Raw genomic sequence first — 21,514 nt, 5'->3', positions numbered from 1 at the left:
AGAATTGATGCTTTTGAACTGTGGTGTTGGAGAAGACTCTTGAGAGTCCCTTGGACAGCAAGGAGATCCAACCAATCCATTCTAAAGGAGATCAGCCCCGGGTGTTCTTTGGAAGGAATGATGCTAAAGCTGAAACTCCAGTACTTTGGCCACCTCATGCGAAGAGTTGACTCATTGGAAAAGACCCTGATGCTGGGAGGGATTGGGGGCAGAAGAAGGGGACGATGATGAGGATGAGATGGCTGGATGGCATCACCGACTCGATGGACGTGAGTTTGAGTGAACTCCGGGAGTTGGTAATGGACAGGGAGGCCTGGCGTGCTGCAATTCATGGGGTCGCAAAGAGTTGGACAGGACAGAGTGACTGAATTGAACTGAACTGAATGATTAAAGATGGTGAGCATCCTTTCACGTGCTTATTTGCTATTCATATATCTAATTTGGTGAAGTGTCTGTTCAAACCTTTTTGCCTGGTTTTTTATTGCTTCTGTTTTTTCATCATTGAATTCTGAATGCTCACAGCTTATTAAATATATGCATTGATAAAAAACACGTAGTAGAATATAGTTGCCTTTTCCTTGTCTTAACAGTGTCTTTACAAACTCAGTTTTTAATTTTGGTTAATTCTATTTCTTCATTTAGGTGAAGGATTTTTGGTTTTATATCTAGGAAATCTTTGCTAAACTTGAGGTCACCAAGGGCTTCCCTGGTGGCTCAGACGGTAAAGAAACTGCCTGCAATTTCCTGGCAGTTTTCTGCAAAGAAACTCCTGCAACCCAGGAGACCTGGGTTCAATCCCTGAGTCAGGAAGATCCCTTGACCAAGGGAATGGCTACCCACTCCAGTATTCTTGACTGGAATATTCCATGGACAGAGGAGCCTGGCAGGATTATAGCCCATGCAAAGGGTTGGACACGACTGAGAAACTTTCACAAGGTCACAAAGCTTTTCTCCTATGTTTATTTCCAGAAATTTGATACACTTTAACATTTAGGTCTACGATGCATTTTGAGTTAACTTTTGTATACATTGCAAAGTACGGACCAAAGTTCAATGTTTTTGCATATGGATGTCCCTAGTAGTATTTGTTGAGAAGACTATTCTTCCTCAATGGAATTACCCCTGAAACTTTGTAGAAAATCAACTAACAATATTTAGCGGGTGCATTTCTGGAGGCTTCTCAGATCCCTCGATTCATGAGCCTATCCTTTTGCTAAGACCGCACCATCTACAGCAGATTCATAGGAATCCTTAACATCTGGACATGTGAGCTCTCCAACTTTGTTCTCCTTTTTCAAAATGGTTTGGGCTAACAGTCCTGTCCTTTTGAATTGCCATTAAAATTTTAGAAATAGTTTGCCAATTCTTATGAAAAACCCGTGTGATTTTAACTCAAATTGTATTAAATCTCTTTATTAACTTGGGGAAAATTGAGTTATCACCATATTCAGCCTTACTGTTCCTGAACAGATCAAACCACTGTGTTTATGAAAGCGCCGTTTCAGTGTTTCATTCGTGTTTTGTGGCCTGGGCATACAGATCAAGCACATACTGTTAGACTGATACTTAAGGATCTCGAATTATTTTGTTCTAGTGAAAACGGCTTATTTTTAAACTTCAGTTGTTCGTTGCTAGCCTGTAGACGTGAAATTGATTTTAAAATACTAATTTGCTAACCTTACGAATCTGTTCTAGTAGCTTATTTTCTTCATTCCTTTGGATTTTCTACTCAATTGTCTGTGAATAGATATATATATACACAGGATATAAGCCTTTTATTTCTTTGTCTTCCTTTATTTCATATCTAAGATGACTGATACAGACTTCTGTCCTGTTCCTGATTTTAGGAAAAGAGCATTCAGTCTTTCACCAATAAATACATTTGAGCTACAGGTATTTTATAGATCCACTTCATCAGGTTAAGGAAGATCTCTTTTAGTGAATGAATTAATAGTGAACTATGTCAATTTGTTTTTCCTGCATCTGTGGAAAGACCTTGTTTTCTTCTTTAATCTATTATTATGATACATTACATTGATTTTAAATATTTAACCAGCCTTCCATTTCCTGAATAAACACCACGTTTTGCAGTTTTTACATATTTCTGGGCAGTTTGCTCATTTTGTAAACAGTATTTGCATTTATATACAGAAGGATGTTGTCAAGGCTATGGTTTTTCCAGTGGTCATGTGAGTTGGACTATAAAGAAAGCTGAGAGCTGAAGAATTGATGCTTTTGAACTGTGGTGTTGGAGAAGACTCTTGGACTTCTTGGAGTCCCTTGGACTGCAAGGAGATCCAACCAGTCCATCCTAAAGGAGATCAGTCCTGGGTGTTCATTGGAAATACTGATGTTGAAGCTGAAACTCCAATCCTTTGGCCACCTGATGCGAAGAGCTGACTCATTGGAAAAGACCCTGATGCTGGGAAAGATTGAGGGCAGGAGGAGAAAGGGATGACAGAGGATGAGATGGTTGGATGGCATCATCGACTTGATGGTCATGGGTTTGCGTGGACTCTGGGAGATGGTGACGGACAGGGAGGCCTGGTGTGCTGCGGTTCATGGGGTCCCAAAGAGTCAGACACGACTGAGCGACTGAACTGAAGTGAACTGAGAGAAGGATGTTGGTCCATAGTTTCACGGGGAGGTTTGGTGTCTTTGGATTTTTCGGTACTGCTGGCCTCATAAAATGAGTTGGAAGTTGTCTCCCAAACCTCATTATTGTAGAAGAAATTATGTAAATTTTTTATTATTTCTTCCTGAAATGTTTGGTAGAACTCACTACTGAAACTTCCTCGATCTGGAAGAATTTTTTTTTTTTTTGCCACACTGTAGGGCATGTGGGATCTTCACTCCCCACCAGGGATGGAACCAGTGCCCTCTGCAGAGGAAGCCTAGAGTCTTAATGACTGGACCACCAGTGAAGATCCTGTTTGAAAAACTTAACCGCAAACAATTATGTACTTTAATAGATACAACGCTATTATCCATTTCTTCTCAAGTGACTGGCAGTTCCTTTAATGTCCTAGGGAAATTTCCTCTGCAAATATTTTAAGAATAGCTCAAATCCTTTTCACCAGTGGCAAATCATTTTTTGCCTTTAGTATCTGCCGCACTGCAATATTACTTTTTCTAGTCTCAGCCCCCTGGAACTATTTTCACCTTTATCATCTACCCAAAATGTAATATTGTTCATGTCTCACTCTTTCTTGCTGCTGCTGCTGCTAAGTCACTTCAGTAGTGTCCCACTCCGTGCGACCCCATAGATGGCAGCCCACTAGGCTCCGCCGTCCCTGGGATTCTCCAGGCAAGAACACTGGAGTGGGTTGCCATTTCCTTTTCCAGTGCATGAAAATGAAAAGTGAAAGTGAAGTCGCTCAGTCATGTCCAACTCTTAGCGATCACACGGACTGCAGCCTACCAGGCTCCTCCATCCATGGGATTTTCCAGGCAAGAGTACTGGAATGGGGTGCCATCGCCTTCTCTGCACTCTTTCTTAGCAGTCTTTTAAAGGCTCATTCAAATTGCTGAGTATATAAATTCTTCGCAGCACATTAAAAATGGATCTCTACCAAAAGCCTCCAGCAGCATCTCCACTCACATTTTCCTAAGGTGAAAATCATGGCCTACAGAAGCCAGACTGCTTGTGCTTCTGTGACTCAACTGCATTGCCCACACTATAGCTTTTACTGTAACTTTCTACCATACTTACTATCAAGACAGTCGTAAGCATTTTCTCTATTCCTAATCACACATATCCTCTCATTCAGGAACCTTCTTTCTCTAGGGAGAGACACTTTTCCCTCATTCACTCATGCTGTTTCATCATAGGTAATTCAGGTATTTACCATATTAGTTTAGATGGTGGCGATGGTTTAGCCTCTTAAGTCATGCCTGACTCTTCAGACCCTGTGGACTGTTAGCCTGCCAGGCTCCTCTGTCCATGGGATTCTCAGGCAAGAATACTGAGGTGGGTTGCCATTTCCTTCTCCAGGGAATCTTCCTAACCCAGGGATTGAACCTGTGTCTCCTACATTGCAGGCAGATTCTTTACCTCTGAGCCACCAGGGAAGGTTAAATACATATACAAACATAGGAAAGTTGAAATTATCTAAGTTTGCCTCCCTAACAAGGCCAAGCTTCTAGAAAACAGTTAAAGTAATATTATATTTCTATTTCAGTCCCTTACTCCTAGCCCAGTGTCTGAACCTAAAGTAATACCCAGTAATGTTTGTTGAACTATTCTGGGTTACAGAGCACTGTGGTGGGTAGATTCTGGTGTTAAGATGTGACTATAATTTGTATATCATTATCCAGCATTCCTATCATTGAACGAGGCCCTGCCAGTAGCAGAAAGAAAGTAGAGAGTAACCTCTTCTTATCACTCACAATACCCTTTAGGCTCACAGATCACCTTAAACACATGATCAATGTAGACAGTAATTTCCCAAGCACAGTTATCTATACACACACACACACACACACCAATTTTTTCTGAAATTTCATGAAGTTCATAGAATTCTTGACCTCCATCTGATTTCCAATGTGTATACAGGCTTTCCATCCTGAGTTGTTCAAAAAGGATATCAATAGCATCCAATAGGATCAGATGAGCCGGGGGGAACAGAAGAAAAAGAATTAAAGAGACCTGAAAGAAGGCAGCTTAGACCAGATCCAGAAAGTCCGTGTTCAGCGTTTGGTGGAGATCGTCAGAGTACGTTAAAAAAAACTGTGAGGCTGCTGGCTTGACTGTCTCCATATGTGTTCATCGGAGGTGTGAGTGCTCCAGAGGATCATGATGAGACCCTCCACAGTGATCCACCAGTGACCAGAGTTAATGTTGCTGACAGGGGTGGAGCATTAATAGGGGCAAAAGCCCTATTCTTTTGAGGAGAAAAACAGTGTTTTGAAGAGGAGTGTTTAAGAGCTGTTCTGTGACAAGCCTGTGGTGAAAGGAGACAACCCGAATGTGCAGATCTCTGAGGACAGAGGCCATCCTCCACCCCTGCTTCTGGGGCCACTCCTTCCTGCTCTCCTATTCCACTGACTACATCCCCACCAAGCATTCCTCTTTTAGTCAATCTCTCCCCTCAGCATACAAATATACTCAGCCCACTAACAAACATGCCACAAGAAAGAAAAAAGAAAAAAACACAATTAAGATAACAACAGCAAATAAGCTCCAAAACAGAGTATCTTGACTACAACCTTCTTTCACCCACCTTTAAATTCCCCAAATTCTCTAAGAAATAACACTAAGTGTGGATTCCGACATCTTAACCTACTCTTCCCCCTTTCACCCCTAAATCTACTGCAATTTATCTAGCATTCATGTGCATTTCACTGAAACTGCTCATATTAAGGACACCAATGAATTTTTCAGCTGACCTATTTTATCCCCACTTAAAATATTTTTCAGTTGGGGGTCTATGATGCCTCCCTATAAAAACTGAACTCTTTATAAATTTAAATTTCAGAAAACTTAAGTAAAAATGAAGCAATCTACAAGAAAATTTTTTTCATTTCACAGAATTTAGTCACATCCCTTAAGAAGTCTCAACATAAGAAGTCTGAATAGTTGATTAATCATCAGTTCATATATCAATAAGGGCACTATTATTTTCTATTTTCAACATAACCACCTTCAGACTATTATCAAGGTGTGTGTGTGTGTGTGTGTGTGTGTTTAGCAAGAACAAAATCATTCGCCATACAAGGTAGGGAGAGTTTCTCCCCAAGCATTTTTTTTTCAGTAGCCCTTCCTAACGCAGGTCACACACCCAGCTATAAATGACTCAAAACCAGGAGGAAGGACCCTCTTTTTCCTAAACATAAGATCCTGCTTAGCCGTAGGCCCCATGCCAACCCACAAATGAGTCCATCTCATAGGGAAATAGACCACCCACCATGATAAGCCTGGACTAATGACCATTTTCCAGACTCCTGTAGACAAGGGATGGACCCACATTTTCACCACCAAGAAAGAAAAAGCGGGAATAATGTTTGTTGGGTGGACAACCAACAAAGTCTGAAGTTTTCTTTGTACCGGATTTTGTTTCTAGTATTCCCCCTTAAAGCAGTCGTATGAATAGAGTTGTTTCGGGCCTCTCTCTACTCAGTTTTTTTGGCCTCAGAGAATGTTCTTAGCTTCCCCGACCAGGAATGGAATCTGAGGCCCCTGCAATGGAAGCGGCAGTCTTAATCCCTGGACCATCAGGGAAGCCCCTCGCCATTTTCTCCCCCTACTTTTTCAGTCACTAGGGTCTATCAGGGGCACGCTCTTGACTTTGAAATCTACATTTCTGAGGGAGATAATGAGCCTGTTCCAACGAATACCTCCTTAGACCAACAAGACAGGAAATCTAAACTGACCTCCGCCGTGGACACAAACACACTCACAGGCACACAGACAAATGACACACACACACAGACAGAGAGGTTCGTTCCAAAACTTTTACTTGGCCTTTCTCCTTTTCTAGTGTCCTCTGAATGTCTTAAGCACTGAGGAGCGGCCTCCCTGGCGTCACTCGGACACAGGCTGGGCACGAGGTCCGCGGGGCACCAGGCGCGCGTCCTCCCAGGCTCACTTGTACGTCTTCATGTGCCACAGCCCGTCATTGAGGTAATGGATGTTCTCGATGCCGATTCCTTTGTTGACTTTCTCGATCTCGTCCGCGGACATCTTCATGACGCCCACGCACAGAGCGTGCTGCTTTCCCTCCGCCATGATCGCCACCACCGTGTCCACTGCGGCGGGGAAGAGGCGGGCCCCCGGCGAGGTCAGGCCTGGGCACATGATGTTGGCTCCGCTGAGCACGAACTTGATGGCTCCCTTGTCCACCTGCTGGCGGGGCAGGATGAACGGATACTTGTGCAGCAACCTCAGCGTTGGGTAGAAAGGCCCTTCCCTTTGCCTGAAGAACAGCAGCTCCCCGTTCACCGTGAGGATTTCTATGTGCTCGTGGCATCGCACTATTTTGACCGGATCCTTCTTTGGCATGATTTGGTTCAGCCACGGTTCGATGCCGGGAAACTGCTCCATCAACTGGTTCTTAATGCCCTTAATAACGGAAGTTTTCAACTGGATACAGTTCGACACGTTTTCTTTTTCATCAAATTTCTTGAACATGATGCAGGGGTGAAGAGGGCGACCACAGAAAACCGTGGCCGGGAAGCGGGGAGAAAACAGAACTACCAAGAGTCCGGCGGGGGCGGCTGCCGGAGGGGACGCTCGGCACGGCGGTCGTTAACCGGAAGACGCGCGCGCTTTACGACCTTCCGGCACACGACTTTCCGGCACGTCTACTTCCACCGCCCGATACGGCGTCGCGCTCGGCGGCTTTCTGGGGGTTGTGGGTTCTTCTCCGGAGCCGGGCGGGTGAAAGGGCGGGACTTGAGGGAGCGGAGGAACAGCGGTTATTCTTGCTGTTAGAAGAGAATGGGGGGTGGGGGTGGGGGCGGGGGCGGGGGCGGGGGCTGTGTTGCATTTCTGAAACTATTTCCGTCCAGTTAACCCGGCCGGAAACCGGAGGAACCCGGAGCGGTAAGCCCTCACCGTCCTCCTGGTCGCGGCGAGGAGTCGCGCCCTGGCGGTTACTCCTCTTCACGGTCTCTCACGCTCGCCGATGTCGTCAAGCGCAGGCCCGAATACTCGTATACAGTTGCTGTTCGTTCTCTCCACCTGCACTCGGAGAGAAGGGGTTCTGTGCCCAGGAGGAATGCGAATGTTATAGTTTGGATTTCGGTCCTTTTTCAGTTCACTTCAGTTCAGTCGCTCGTCGTGTCCAACTCTTTGCGACCCCATGGACTGCAGCACGCCAGGCCTCCCTGCCCATCACCAACTCCCGGAGTTTACTTAAAACTCAAGTGCATTGAGTCGTTGATGCCATCCAACCATCTCATTCTCTGTCCTCCCCTTCTCCTGCCTTCAATCTTTCCCAGCATCAGGGTCTTTTCAAATGAGTCAGTTCTTCACTTCAAGTGGCTCAGAGTATTGGAGTTTTAGCTTCAGCATCAGACCTTCCAATGAACATTCAGGACTGATTTCCTTTAGGATGGACTGGGTGGATCTCCTTGCAGTCCAAGGGACTCACAAAAGTCTTTTCCAACATCACAGTTAAAAAGCATCACTTTTTCCCCGCTTAGCTTTCTTTATAGTCCAACTCTCACATCCATACATGACTACAGGAAAAACCATAGCTTTGACTAGATGGACCTTTGTTGGCAAAATAATGCCTCTGCTTTTTAACATGCTGTCTAGGTTGGTCATAACTTTCCTTCCAAGGAGTAAGCATCTTTTAATTTCATGGCTGCAGTCAGCATCTGCAGTGATATTGGAGCCCCAAAAATAAAGTCTGCCACTGTTTCCACATCTATCTGGCATTGAGTGATGGGAGAGGATGCCATGATCTTAGTTTCCTGAATGTTGAGGTTTAAGCCACCCTTTTCACTCTCCTCTTTCACGTTCATCAAGAGACTCTTTAGTTCTCTTTCTACCATAAGGGTGGTGTCATCTACATATCTGAGATTATTGATATTTCTCCTGGCAGTCTTGATTGCAGCATGTGCTTCATCCAGCCCAGTGTTTCTCATGATGTACTCTGTATATAAGGTAAATAAGCAGGGTGACAATATACAGCCCTGATGTACTCCTTTTCCTATTTGGAACCAGTCTGTTCTATGTCCAGTTCTACCTGTTGCTTCTTGACCTGCATACAGATTTCTCAACAGGCAGGTCAGGTGGTCTGGTTGTAGGGTAAGAGAGTTAGAGAAGGAGAGGTTTTGAAAAAGAAGGAGACCAGCACTTTAGAGGAACAGATAACCTTTAATGAGGCGAGAAGGGACAGCAGTCAGAATAGTGAGCTGCTGCGCTAACCCATCCAGTACTCTCACCTGGAAAGTCCCATGGACGGAGGAGCCTGGTAGGCTGCAGTCCATGGGGTCGCTAAGAGTCAGACACGACTGAGCGACTTCACTTTCACTTTTCCTTTCATGCATTGGAGAAGGAAATCGCAACCCACTCCAGTGTTCTTGCCTGGAGAATCCCAGGGACGGGGGAGCCTGGTGGGCTGCCGTCTATGGGGTCGCACAGAGTTGGACATGACTGAAGCAGCTTAGCAGCAGCAGCAGCAACACTAACCCAAGAAAAGAGTAAGTATGTATATAGGCATATACGTGGAAAGCTACTGTCATAAGGGGCCCTCTTCTACTCCAAGGCTGTTCGGAGTAGTTATCCCTTAAATGGCTGGGGCAAGGAATTCTGGAGATTGGCCAGAGGCTGGGACGGGCTGGGAGCTGGGCGTAATCAACCTTATTGTCTGTTTTTTTCCTTGGGGTGAGAGAGTTCTTTGTTTTCACAGAATGGTGGGAGGACCTGGAGGGGGCTTTTAACTCCAGGCCATTTTGAGGTGTGAAACTTTCCTTCATCCCAGACCCTAAGGAATATATATAGAAAGAGAAAGAGAGGTGGATGTTGCTAATGTTCAGGGCTTCTTCCTGCTGATAAATGAGGTTCAGGGGATTGTGGTCTGGGAGGAAGGAAGTCTAAGGCCTGTAGTGTTGCTTTTCTATTCTAGCCCTCAGGGTCTCAAGCAAAAGAACAGTCTTGACTTGGTCTCAGAAAATGGCTTGGATTCGGTCTTGGAGGAATCCCTGGAAAAGATTAAACAGGGCCCAAAGGTGAGTAGGAGGATGATAAAAATGAATGGTCCGAGAAGGCATAAAACCCAAAGCATCCAGTTCCAAACTATTAACCATGACTGCCAGGAGTTGCTTAATCTCTGGCGGGTTCGTGAGGCTCGATCTGTAAGGTTTTTTGCAGCTCCTTGGGTAATAACGGACTGGTTGGCATAGAAACAGCAGGATTTGTCTAGAAAAAGGCACAGACCGCCCTTCTCTGTGGTTATCTAATCTCTTTCTGTTTTTGTAATACTATGGCTGCCAAGGAATCGGGTTGATTTTGTATAGTTATTAGGCCTTGAGCTATTTCCTGGAGGCTGTCTGATAGGTCCTTAGAGAGTGTCTGGTAGTTTTGGATGGAGGTGGTTAAGCCAGCGGTTCCTTTTTAAATTCCAGCCGCTATTCCTAGCCCTACTAAGAGGGCAGTGAAATGAATGGCTCGTTTTATTCACTTGTGGATGAGAGGAATAGGCAAAGGCTGATCATTGGGGGCTATTAAAAGGTTTGGATTGGAATATACCAGGGTGCAGGTCCCGGTCCAGTTAGTAGGTAGACAGGTGTGTAGAAGTCCCACACAGGAAAAATAGGCCAGGTGTCATAATACAACAGCTGAAGTTGATGGCAAAGAGGAGTTGGGGGGTGGGGTTTTGATCATTCGTTCAAGGATGCTCAGAGACCCTGCTAAGGCGGCCCCAACAGTGGGAGAAGTGGAGGAATATGCTGAGGGAAACCACCCTGTAAAGGTTAAAGAGTGTCCTGTAGGACCAGAAACATTATATATAGCCTTTCCAGTGGCAAACAGTAAGGTGGAGGTATGGTTGCACATGGAGTTAGGGATTTGTGCCCATGGGTTGGTCATATGAACTGTTTATGGAATTTCTAGATATGCAAAAAGGAGCTGATTGTAACAGTGTTACTCTCTAGGCAATAGGGCCTCCGAATGAAGGTTTTTCATTGAAGGAGGAAAGTTCAGTGAGTAAAAATTCTAAGAGTGTGTCTGAATTTCGGATTTGGTCACTTGTGTGAAGCTATGTAAGATATGAGACGAATAAAGGCTCTCTACGGTGGTGTAGTGGTGTGGGGACATGTTACCTGTGGTCCAGTTGAGGATGGATGTGGGGAGGGCTGAATCTCACAGAGGAGTTATGCATAGACATATCTAGCAGTCTTTAGCCAGTTGTGTGTTAGAAGCATTGAGAAGTGTATGGGTTAAATTAAGATAGTCGAGATTAGGATTTTCAAGGAGTTTCTGGGTCACAGGAAGAAGGGAGGATAAGAAGAAGATGTTAAACAACATTTGGGGAAGTGAGCATAAGATAGATTACTATGGAAAAGAATTGGATTTCAAAGGGGCAAAATTTATAAAAGGTTCCCTGTAGCCATAGGGTGGAGATGTAATCTTCAGCAAGTTTGAACGTGACTCCTTGAGGACTCGAGACCCACATATCTGCCAGAAGTTGTTCCAGGAATAATTGAAGCCGTGAAACCTACAGGCTCATCCATCGCCAGTTGAGTCCGGTGGAAGCTATGAGAACTTTAGAGTTGTAGGGCCTGTGTGAGAAACTTGATAAGTATTAGTCTGGCAAGCATTTTCATCACTGGGCTGCATAACCTTTTTTAACTGGGTGATGTGACCCAAGGGGTAATTTCTTTTAATTTTGTAGTGGTAGGGGTCAGCAGAATTACCGTGTAGGGACATTGCCATTTTGGGGTTAGATCTGAGTGGGACTCAGTTGTCATAGAAACTTTTATTATCTCCTATTTGAAGGGATGGGTATGGAAGATTGGGGTGTGGTCAAGGGAGTAAGTCATCCATATGTTGCCAAAGGGCATCTCGTATCTGGGCAAGTAAAGGAAAAGGAAGGTGAGAAGACAGTTTGGGACTGTCCTGGGAAGGGGAAAGACCCAAAGGTATTATGGGCTTCCCATACATGGCCTTGAATGGACTGATACTTAAGGGTTTTTTTGGTAAGGCCCAGACCTTTAAGAGGGCTAAAGGGAGGAGTTTAGTCCAATCTTGATGAAGTTCGATTGTTAATTTGGTCTGAGTTTTTTTTAGGACTCGGTTGGCTCTCTCAACCTTATGGGAAGACCAGGGATGATAAGGAATGTGAAACTGAAAGGTTGTTGTTGAATTCACGCAAAAACACCGGGATTCTTGGCCCCCGGAGGAGAAGAATTCAATCCGGGGCCAGAGATGAGGCTTGATCACTAAGAGCTTTTGGGTAATAAAGTTTTTTTAAAGTATAAAGGAGATAGAGAAAGCTTCTGACATAGGCATCAGAAGAGGGCAGAAAGAGTGCCCCCCTGCTAGTCTTCAGCTGGATGTTATATAGTCACTAGCAGTCCGTTAATGAAAGAAAGAATGTCTTAAAACTCAGAATGGCACCAGGTCCCTCATCCATAAGATGTATTTTGGGATAATCTTGGCATCAAATGGTTTATCCTGGGCCATAAAATGATTAATTTGAATCTTGAAGAAGGGCAGACCACATAGTTTCATTTACATAGATTAGGGGAACAATATCTCAGTATAACATACTGGTTTGTCAAATAAGTTCTGAGCCAAGAGGGAACCGACTTGAAGACAGAGTTTGGGGTAAATGCATAGTACATTAGCATAGCTTAAGACAAACATTTCCATAAGAAAAAGGCTTTGGTTATCTTTAGGTTTGAGAATAGTTAACTTCAGGTGAAACCAGGTGTCATTATGGCAACATAGTATTTTAAGAGAAACTTCCTTTTAAATTTGTATAGAGAAGAAAAAAATATGCCTAGTTTGTTTCCTCCTGCCGCTTAAGAGAGATAAAAATGTCTGACACTTGCAGGCTATTTTCTCCGTTTGGAGACCCCTGGCCTTCCTGCCTGTTACTCTCTCAAAACCTCCAAGGAACTTGAAGGGCTCGTGCAATATTTTGGGTGATTTGAGATGTGAACTCGGGCCTGTTGTCAGACTGGAGGGAGGAAGGCATTCCAGACCTAGGGAGGATTTCAATAAGTATAAGCTGAGCCATAGTAGGGACTGGTTTGTTAGTAGTCAGGAAAGCTTCGATCCATCCAGAAAATGTATATACAAAGACTAGGAGAAATTTAACCTTTTTTATGGGTGGCATGTGGGTGAAATCTACCTGACAGTCTTGTGTGAAAGATGTCTGCAGTTTGGTGGGTGGGGAAAGGAGGGAGGCAAATGTTACAATTAGGATTTGTCTGCTGACAAATGGTACAAGTTTGGGTCAGATTATTTAAATAAGTCATATCGTCCTTAGTTCAATACAGTTCTGAAGGAAAACCTTAAGTAGTTTTGCAGAGGGGTGGAAAAGGGAATGCAAATATGAAAGTAATGTGTGGATGTTAGGCTCGTCAATATGGGGCATAGTAAAGACAGGACTAACAGAGGCAGCCTGCCGCTTTGTTTGGTGATCTGCTATATTGTTATAAAAGGAGATAGGATTATGTTACTGATGTCCCCAGCAATATATTACAGCAGCTTGTTTTGGGAGCTGAGACACATGGAGGAGTTCAGAAATAAAAGAAGCATTGAGAATAGGTGTGCCCTTCTGAGTCAGGAATCCCCTCTCCCTCCAGATTATAATGTTAGAATGTTATATGTTATAGATATATATGGAGTCAGTGTAAATGTTTATCTTTTGGTCTTTGGCTAGGGTCAAAGCTTGTGTAAGAGCTATCATTTCAGCCTGTTGTGAGGATGTGTGAGCTGGGAGTGTGGCTGACGTGATGCTGCGAGGAGGGATAACTTTTTCAGGCTGTCCCTGGACTATAGTGTATCCAGCCCCAAATGGGGCTTGTTTCTGAGCACTATCATCTATGAACCAGGAAGGGACTGTGGGGTCAGTAAGGGGCTGATCGGTTATATGTTCAAATGAATTAAGTGTCATATCTAAAGCCTGAACACAGTCATGAGATAGGTGTTCTGGATCTGGTGTAGGGAGTAAGCTAGCTAGCAGGATTAAGAGGTTTATAAGGCATAAAAGAAAGGGATGGGTCAAAGAGGTGTCTGTGGAGGATCTGTAGTTAAGCAGGGAGCAGAGAAAGGAAAGCCCGATGAGAGTAAATCTTAGATGGAGTGAGGTGAACATACATTTAGAGGAGCATTTCAGGTTAGTTTTTGGGCTTCAGGGATTAAGAGGGTGGTTGCAGCTAAGGCCTGGAGACAAGGTGGCCATCTGAGCATGACGAGATCGAGTTGTTTAGGTAAGTAAGCTAGAGGCCCTCATTTGTGCGCAGTATCCTCACGCATGTCCTTGTCGAGGATATACAAAAAGGAAAAAAGGCTTGGTGTAATCAGGTAAGTAAAGAGAAGGGATCTGTAGTAAATGTTTGATAAGAGTCTGTATGGGAGTGTGGAGAGAGGTGGGGGCCAAGAAGGGTTCATCTACTTTTCTTGGAGTAGCTTGCTAGAGAGGTTTTGCATGGAGGGCAAAATTCGGGACCCATATTCGGAAGAAGTTTAATAGACCTAATAGAGAAAGAAGTTCCCTTTTGGTTTGGGGCCTGGGGATCTGGGTCAAGGCTTGAAGTCTCTGAGCTGGAATTATTTTGATTTGGGCGTGAGAAGCAATCCCATGTAATTGACAGTGGTGGAAGCAGTTTGTGCTTTGGAGAGTGAGACTCTAGCCCCAGTTGCCTATGGCATTTAATACCTTTGCAGTGTGGACTAGGCAGATATGGTGAGAAGAACTATATAACAATAAATCATCTACATACTGGAGTAGGGTAGTAGAGCCTAAGTCTAAAGTTTGTAGGTCTCTTTGGAGGGCTTGACCAAAAAAATGAGGGCTATCTCTAAACCCTTGTGGTAAAACGGTCCAAGTTAATTGTTGACATTGATTTGTGTCTGGATCCGTCCAGGTGAAGGCAAATAGGGGCTGTGAGGAGTGCTGTAGGGGTATAGTAAAGAAAGTATCTTTTGGTCCAGTACCGTGAAGTAGAGTGTCAGGGGGAATATGTGAGAGAAGGGGTAGGGATTAGTGACCACGGGGTACATGGGTATTATGGCCTGATTGATCTTGCAAAGATCTTAAACTAGATGCCAGGAGTGGGCCCCATTTTGGCTGCCAGTATAGGAGAATTATGAGGAGAACGATAGCCTGCAAAAGGCTGGCTTTGAGCAGTCGGGAGATTATTGGTTTAAGTCTTTGTCGGGATTCTGTGGTCAGGGTATATTGAGTTTGGGTTATTACCTGAGGGATTTTTTTTTTTTTTTTTGCCTGTTTTTTTTACTGGAGGCTCAGGTGGCACATGACCGTTCATAAAATGGCTTCAGAGGTAGGGGGAGCAGGGAAACAAAAAATAAACTGGGGTGGGAAAGAAAAACAACCAGGAGGAGGGAAGAGCTGGCTGGTTCCTTCTCAGCGTGATTTAGGGGAGGGAGTTGATGCCTCTGAACAATAAGGATGGATCCCTTCCTTCAACCCTTGGTAAGGGAGAAAGGAAAAAAAAAAAAAGCAAAAGGCTGTTGCTTTGGCCCTCCTGGGTCTCAAGGAATGGGGGGAAAAGCCGGTGTTTTGATGTCACAAATTATGGGAAAGAGGGGAGGGAGGTGTTGGGTAGAACACAAGTCAGTTGGAAAAACTGGCAGATACCAGACGGTGGCTCTGGGTGTCCTTTGAGTTGGAATCACTCCAGTATGGTGGTTGGGGGGTCCCCACTGTTGATGGGGGCTGAGGTCTCTGGGGCTGTGGACTGCCTGGGTCCCGGGGGCTGCTGCCGTCTCCGCTGGAAGTAGGGGCGGTTTCGTGGACGCTGGGGCTCAGGTCGGGAGCCCCAGAGGGATTTTTAAGAAAAACCTGCACAGGGGAATGGTGTTGGGCTACCAATGAGGATTCAGTGACCCAGACCTGAGAATCTATCGGGGGAAGGTCAGGGGGCAGATTTTGGGAGTGAGGGCTGGCCAAAGGTTCGGGTGCCATTTCGATGCAAAGAATTGGTACGGGATCTAAGGATGGGAGGTTTATAGAAGTTTGCAGCTTAGCCAGAAGATCACATCCCATCAATGCCATTAGGCATTGAGAAACTACTTTATAAGAATGTGTTAGTGTTGTTTTGTCAAAGGAACAAAGGAGAGGAGGGGTTATTTTGGGATAAAAAGGGATGCCTGAGACCCCCTTTGATGGCCACTTGTGAAGGTTGGAGAGGGCCCTTAAAGGAGGATAAAAGTGAAGTCCCAGTGTCTGTTAGGAATGAGACTTTGTGTCCAGCCACCGTGCCAATTACCCAAAGCTCCGAGTCCATCTGTATGTGGTGGACTTGGGGTTTGGAGCTTGTGCTCCATCACTGGAATAACTGGGGCACAATTGGATCATCTCTTACCTCATCCGAGGAACCATGGTCTGGGGTGCCAGGGCCCCCTTCAGTCTGGTTCCTGGCTCATTGTTGTTGGGCCTGGGGTGGACCCCCAGATTTGGTGGGAAATGTCTGAGGACGATCCATTTTCCAGTGGCCCCATTGTTTGCAGGTGGGGCAGGGTTTGGTGGGTGGCTGGGGGTTTAAGTGGGACTTAGCCCAGTGTCCCATTTGGTTACATCTAAAGTAGGGCCTGGAGGGTTAGGTCCCATCCGGGTGGGACGAGGTGGATGGGCCAAAGGGGTTGAATTTTTTTCTTGGATAGCTGCAGTGAATAAAGCATATTTGGCCTTTCGTTCCTTTTCTTTTTCTTTTTTTGCTTCTTTCTCCCTATTGTTGAAAACTTTAAAGGCTGTTTCTAGGATATCTTGCTGAGGGGTTTTGGGGCCTTTCTCCAACTGGCATCATTTTCAGCGAATATCGGGCTGACTGGCTTATGGACTGGACGTGTAGGTACAGAAGTCCGTCAGGGGTGGAGATATCTAGTGTATTTTTGGACTGCCTCAGTAAGCCATGAAAGAAAAAGGACAGGATTTTCATCTTTTTCTGGATTCACTTTGCTAGTCTTATTGTAGTTAACATGAATGTGAGAGTTTTTTAGCATTCCTTGTAGTAAACAGGTGATCATATGATGCAGGTACCGGATGCTGGCATCGCCTTGATGTGTCCATCGTGGCTCAGTTAAAGGGACTGCATCATCAGCCACTGGATTAGTCCTGTCTTGATTATGGAGCTGATCAGCATGAGTCCGGGCTGCCTGTCATATCCATTCCTTTTCATCAGGGGTTAATGTGGCATTTAGAATGTAATCAAGATCATTCCAGGTCAAGTGATAGGCTTGTGTAAGGCAGAGGAATTCTTCTCTATACCTAGTAGGATTTTCTCAATAAGATCCCAATTTTTCTTCATTTTGGCTCATATTAGAAATTGAGAAAGGCACATGAACCCGTGTAGGGCCCTCCGGTCCTGCTACCTCTCTGAGGGGAAGCATGTGTTTGCTTCAGGTCCTGGCTGATGGGGGGTGGGGTGGCAATCTCTTTTGGGGTTTTGGAGTCATCGCTTCCTGTTTTGGAGGAGGAAGGGCTAGAGGATGGGGTCTTGTCTCTGGAAGTTTTCTCTCTGGGCGGTAGGGAGGAGGCTCATCTGCCAGGTCAAAATCAGGGGCTGGGAGTTTAGGGGGCCTTTTAGGGGCTTTAGATTTGGATTCTTTTGTAATGGAGGGGGAGAGAGAGCAGAGGATTTGATAGGTAGAATAGTCCTTGCAAAGAGAAGGATGACTTCTAAGGTCCCAGAAGACTTGAATATAGGGGACCTCCGACCATTTGCCATTCCGTTTGAGGAAGTTTGTGAGAGCTGATAAAATATTGAAATCGAAAGTCCCAAACTCAGGCCAGTGGTTTTGGTCATCCAGTTTGTATTGAGGCCAAATTTGAGTGCAAAGTGACTCGAGTTTATGAACCTTGAGATCGGTCAAGAATAGAGGTTTGAGGTTTCATTTTATGCAGGCCAAGGGAGAGTCCCATGAGACAGATTGGCTTGACCCCATAGCAAATGGCTAGTGACTGTCCAGTGGAGAGAAAAGGGTCATCACCTAATCTTTTAACTAGGCAGAGAGAGAGAGGCTCCAAAGGAGGGGAGGGGCGTCCTCCACGTGTACCTCCCCAGAGGACCTTTTGGCCGGAGGGTTCTCCAGGAACCCAGAAAGGAGGATAGTCTATGGCACCCTAGAGTACCATCCGAGCTTACCTGGGCTGTTGGGTCAGGTGAGAATTCGTGGTGGATGGAGGTAGGTTGAATGGCAAAAGGCCTCTGTCCTAGAGTTGGTTGGTCTCGTGGAAAAGAAAGTGTAGAGAAAAGAGAGAGAGAGACCAATATTCCTTGTGTTACGTGAAAAACCAATAAAGCCCTTACACAGGACTTGTACCACTCAAGAAGGCACAGGATGTCCTCTCTAGGAGGTCTTGAAAGTCCGGGTGGGAAAGTGAGCTCGGCAGGCTTCCACACTCCAAAGAGCTGGCTGTGGAGAACGAGAAGAAATCTCAACCTCCCGGGTTTCAGCAACAAAAAATGTAGGGTAAGGGAGTTAGAGAAGGTGAAGTTCGGAAAAAGAACAAGACCGGCACTTTACAGGAACAGATAACCTTTAATGTGGCGAGAAGGGGCAGCAGTCAGATTAGTGAGCTGCTGCATTAACCCAAGAAAAAAGTATATACAGGCATGTATGTGGAAATGTACTGTCTTAAGGGGGCCTGTTCTCCTCCAAGGTTGTTAGGAGTAGTTATCTCTTAAATGGCTGGGGCAAGGAATTCTGGAGGTTGGCCAGAGGATGGGAACAGCTTGGAGTTGGGGGTAATCAACCTTAATGTCCATTTTTTTTTTTCCTTTGGGTGAGAGTTCTTTGTTTTACATAGACTGGTGAGGAGGACCTGGAGGGGAGTTTTAACTCCAGGCTATTTTGAGCCAGGTAACTTTCTTTCACTGGTAATCCCATCTCTTTCAGAATTTTCCACAGTTTATCGTGATCCACACAGTCGAAGGCTTTGGCATTGTCAATAAAACATAAATAAATGTTTTTCTGAAACTCTTTTGCTTTTTCAATGATCCAACAGATGTTGGCAATTTGATCTGTGGTTCCTCTGCCTTTTCTAAAACCAGCTTGAACATCTCTCCAGATGTTCCCGGTTCACATATTGTTGAAGCCTGGCTTGGAGAATTTTGAGCATTACTTTACTAGCGTGTGAGATGAGTGCAGTTGTGCAGTAGTTTGAACATTCTTTGGCATTGCCTTTCTTAGGGATTGGAATGAAAACACCTTTTCCAGTCCTGTGGCCACTGCTGAGTTTTCCAAATTTGCTGGCATATTGAGTGCAGCACTTTCACAGCATCGTCTTTTAGGATTTGAAATAGCCCAACTGGAATTCCATCACCTCCACTAGCTTTGTTTGTAGTGATACTTCCTAAGGCCCACTTGACTTCACATTCCAGGATGTCTGATTCTAGATGAGTGATCATACCATCATGATTATCTGGGTCGTGAGGTCTTTTTTGTATAGTTCTTCTGTGTATTCTTGCCACCTCTTCTTAATATCTTCACGTGCTTCTGAAGCCTGGCTTGAAGGATTTTGAGTATTACTTTGCTAGCAGGTGAAATGAGCATAATTGTATGCTACTTTGTACATTCTTTGGCGTTGCCTTCCCTTGGGATTGGGATGAAAACTGACCTTTTCCAATCTTGTGGCCATTGCTGAGTTTTCCAAATTTACTGACATATTGAGTGCAGCACTTTAACAGCATCATCTCTTAGGATTTTAAATAGCTCAGCTGGAGGGTAATACTTATGGTTAAATATTGATAATTTAAAAATTAACTCAAAATTAATTATGAATTGTTAGAAGAATGAAAATCATGACACAAAACTCAGTCTTTTAGGCCCAGGGTGTGTCACTTGCCAAGTCTTATGAGCCCCCGCTCAGTATCACTTTCTTTTCTCGTGAAATTGGAATAATACAGTGTGTACTTCACAAGGTGTATGGGGGTAGTAAGAGGAATACAAGATACAGCATGTAATGGACTTAACTAGTAATAGGAAACAGTGTAGTATATATTAAAGTATTTATTTTCAAAACAACCTTTATGCAATAGTGATAAGACTATACTAGATATGTACCAATTTTACAGAACATTAAGTCAAATGGTCAAGAGATACCCAAATTCAGTTTTCTATCCGTAATCTCAAGGGAGTATGTAATAGAGACATGGCGATTATGTTGTGAAAATGATGAAACCAAGTTAGAAAACTTCTCAGCTTCCTCAAATGTCTTAAAATTTGGAACTTGATATTTACACTTCAGTTCAGTTCAGTTGCTCAGTCGTGTCCTACTCTTTGAGGCCCCATGGACTGCAGCACGCCAGGCTTCCCTGTTCATCACCAACTTCAGAGCTTGCTCAAACTCGGGTTGTGTTCATTTCAGAGTTCACCGCATACAGCTTTTAGAAATGACCACTAGAGGGCAGGAGACTCAAACGAAGTTTACATACAGCTCAAGAATCAAGTACTCTTGCCTAGAAAATCCCATGGACGGAGGAGCCTGGTAGGCTACAGTCCATGGGGTCGCTGATTTGGACACAACTGAGCGACTTCACTTTCACTTTTCACTTTCATGCATTGGAGAAGGAAATGGCAACCCACTCCAGTGTTCTTGCCTGGAGAATCCCAAGGACGGGGGAGCCTGGTGGGCTGCCGTCTATGGGGTCGTGCAGAGTCGGACATGACTGAAGCGACTCACCAGCAGCAGCAAGAATGAAGTTCTCCATTTTAGGAGTATTTTCAACTAAATAGGTAACAGTTTTTTATCATGCAGTTGTTTTACCTCAATTATATTTCCTAAATAAACCCATCTGTGCAGAGTCAGAAAATATTTCCCAAGCTCAGCACATATAATGAAGTACATTATAATCTACTTGATTTGCAATTTGTGGATTTTCTCTGCATCTACAGAATAAACAATAATTCCTTCTGAAATGCTATTAAAAAATTAACCGTCCGTTTTTGACCTTTTGAAATAAATATGAAAAATCCTTTTTCTCACGTTGTTTCAAAGTATAAACTATTTTTGAAAATTTAAAACATGTTATTGTAAAAGTAATCTCACAACAGACAGTTTTTAATATCATCATCTATCTCATTGCTCCATTGCACAGGTAACACTGCCAAGTTTCTTATTTATACTGCAAAAATGGTCTCTGCACACCGCGCATATAGATTGGATAGGGAGGAGACCGGAAGTCACGTGCACACCATGTGGGGATGCCCAGAGGAAAGGGCCGCACGCAGGGGCTTAGGGGTTCTCATTCCCAAAGCACACCCAAAGGGAGGGTTTGGCCTTGACCTCAGGGTATTGAACCCTCCCTTCTCTGGACTCCGCCCACCTCTCTGGCTCTAATTGTCTCACTTCCCAGATTGTCCCAGCAGGGGATGGGCTCAACTGCATGAGCCCCACTCAGTGTGGGCACGGCCCAGGCTCCTGGACCCCTTTTCCGTGGATGGATGCAGCAGGATGAGCTCCAGGTCAAAGGGCCTCCCTCCCACATGCGGACTCAGCGAGGGGTGGTGAGGCAGCCTAATCTCCTAGCTTGTCCAGTGCACATGCACACATTTAGCAACGCGCGAAAGAGACCCCGCTTGGGCGAACCCCTGTCCAATGTACCAACGGTTCCCTTCCCGGCGGTTACCGCACGGCACCAACGGCCGCCATACTGCGACCCCACAACCCCAGGGACCCACGGACTACCCCACACCAATCAGCCTGGCTGAAGACCATGGGACGTGAAGTCACAGAATAACCTCCATACGTCCTGCTGTCCTGGTCCCACTCTACCCTTCTCCCCGCCACCAGCGGCCAGCTCCCTGCACCGCTAAGTCAGGAGGCCTGGAGGTGGTGTAGACATGGGCCTGGGCAGGGGAAAGTCAGGC

At 44.9% G+C, this 21,514-nt stretch overlaps 2 protein-coding genes across 6 annotated transcripts in view; one reads left to right on the top strand and one right to left on the bottom strand.

Annotated features, from left to right (window-relative positions):
* Positions 1-6,439: 6,439 nt before the first annotated feature.
* Positions 6,440-7,241, bottom strand: LOC515358 (uncharacterized). Its single transcript, NM_001100368.2, is given in 1 exon segment — positions 6,440-7,241. A coding segment is annotated over 1 exon segment (546 nt). The 5' UTR covers positions 7,130-7,241; the 3' UTR covers positions 6,440-6,583.
* A 231-nt stretch (positions 7,242-7,472) lies between these two features.
* The window catches only part of AKR1E2 (aldo-keto reductase family 1 member E2), a 31,620-nt gene continuing 17,578 nt past the window's right edge, over positions 7,473-21,514 (top strand). Inside the window, exon 1 of one of the 5 annotated variants that reach the window (XM_059892959.1) lies at positions 7,473-7,543. Coding sequence is in view for 3 of the 5 variants with exons in the window: in XM_059892957.1 (XP_059748940.1) it covers positions 21,089-21,151 (63 nt within the window). In the remaining 2 variants the exon portion in view is untranslated. Of the gene's footprint in view, positions 7,544-9,693; positions 21,152-21,514 lie in introns of those variants that run through there. The other 4 variants (XR_009496906.1, XM_059892957.1, XM_059892955.1 and 1 more) reach the window with 4 other exon arrangements.

The sequence above is a fragment of the Bos taurus genome, chromosome 13, assembly GCF_002263795.3.
Source record: "Bos taurus isolate L1 Dominette 01449 registration number 42190680 breed Hereford chromosome 13, ARS-UCD2.0, whole genome shotgun sequence".
Taxonomy (NCBI): domain Eukaryota; kingdom Metazoa; phylum Chordata; class Mammalia; order Artiodactyla; family Bovidae; genus Bos; species Bos taurus.
This window is presented reverse-complemented; position numbering and strand designations above follow the sequence as displayed.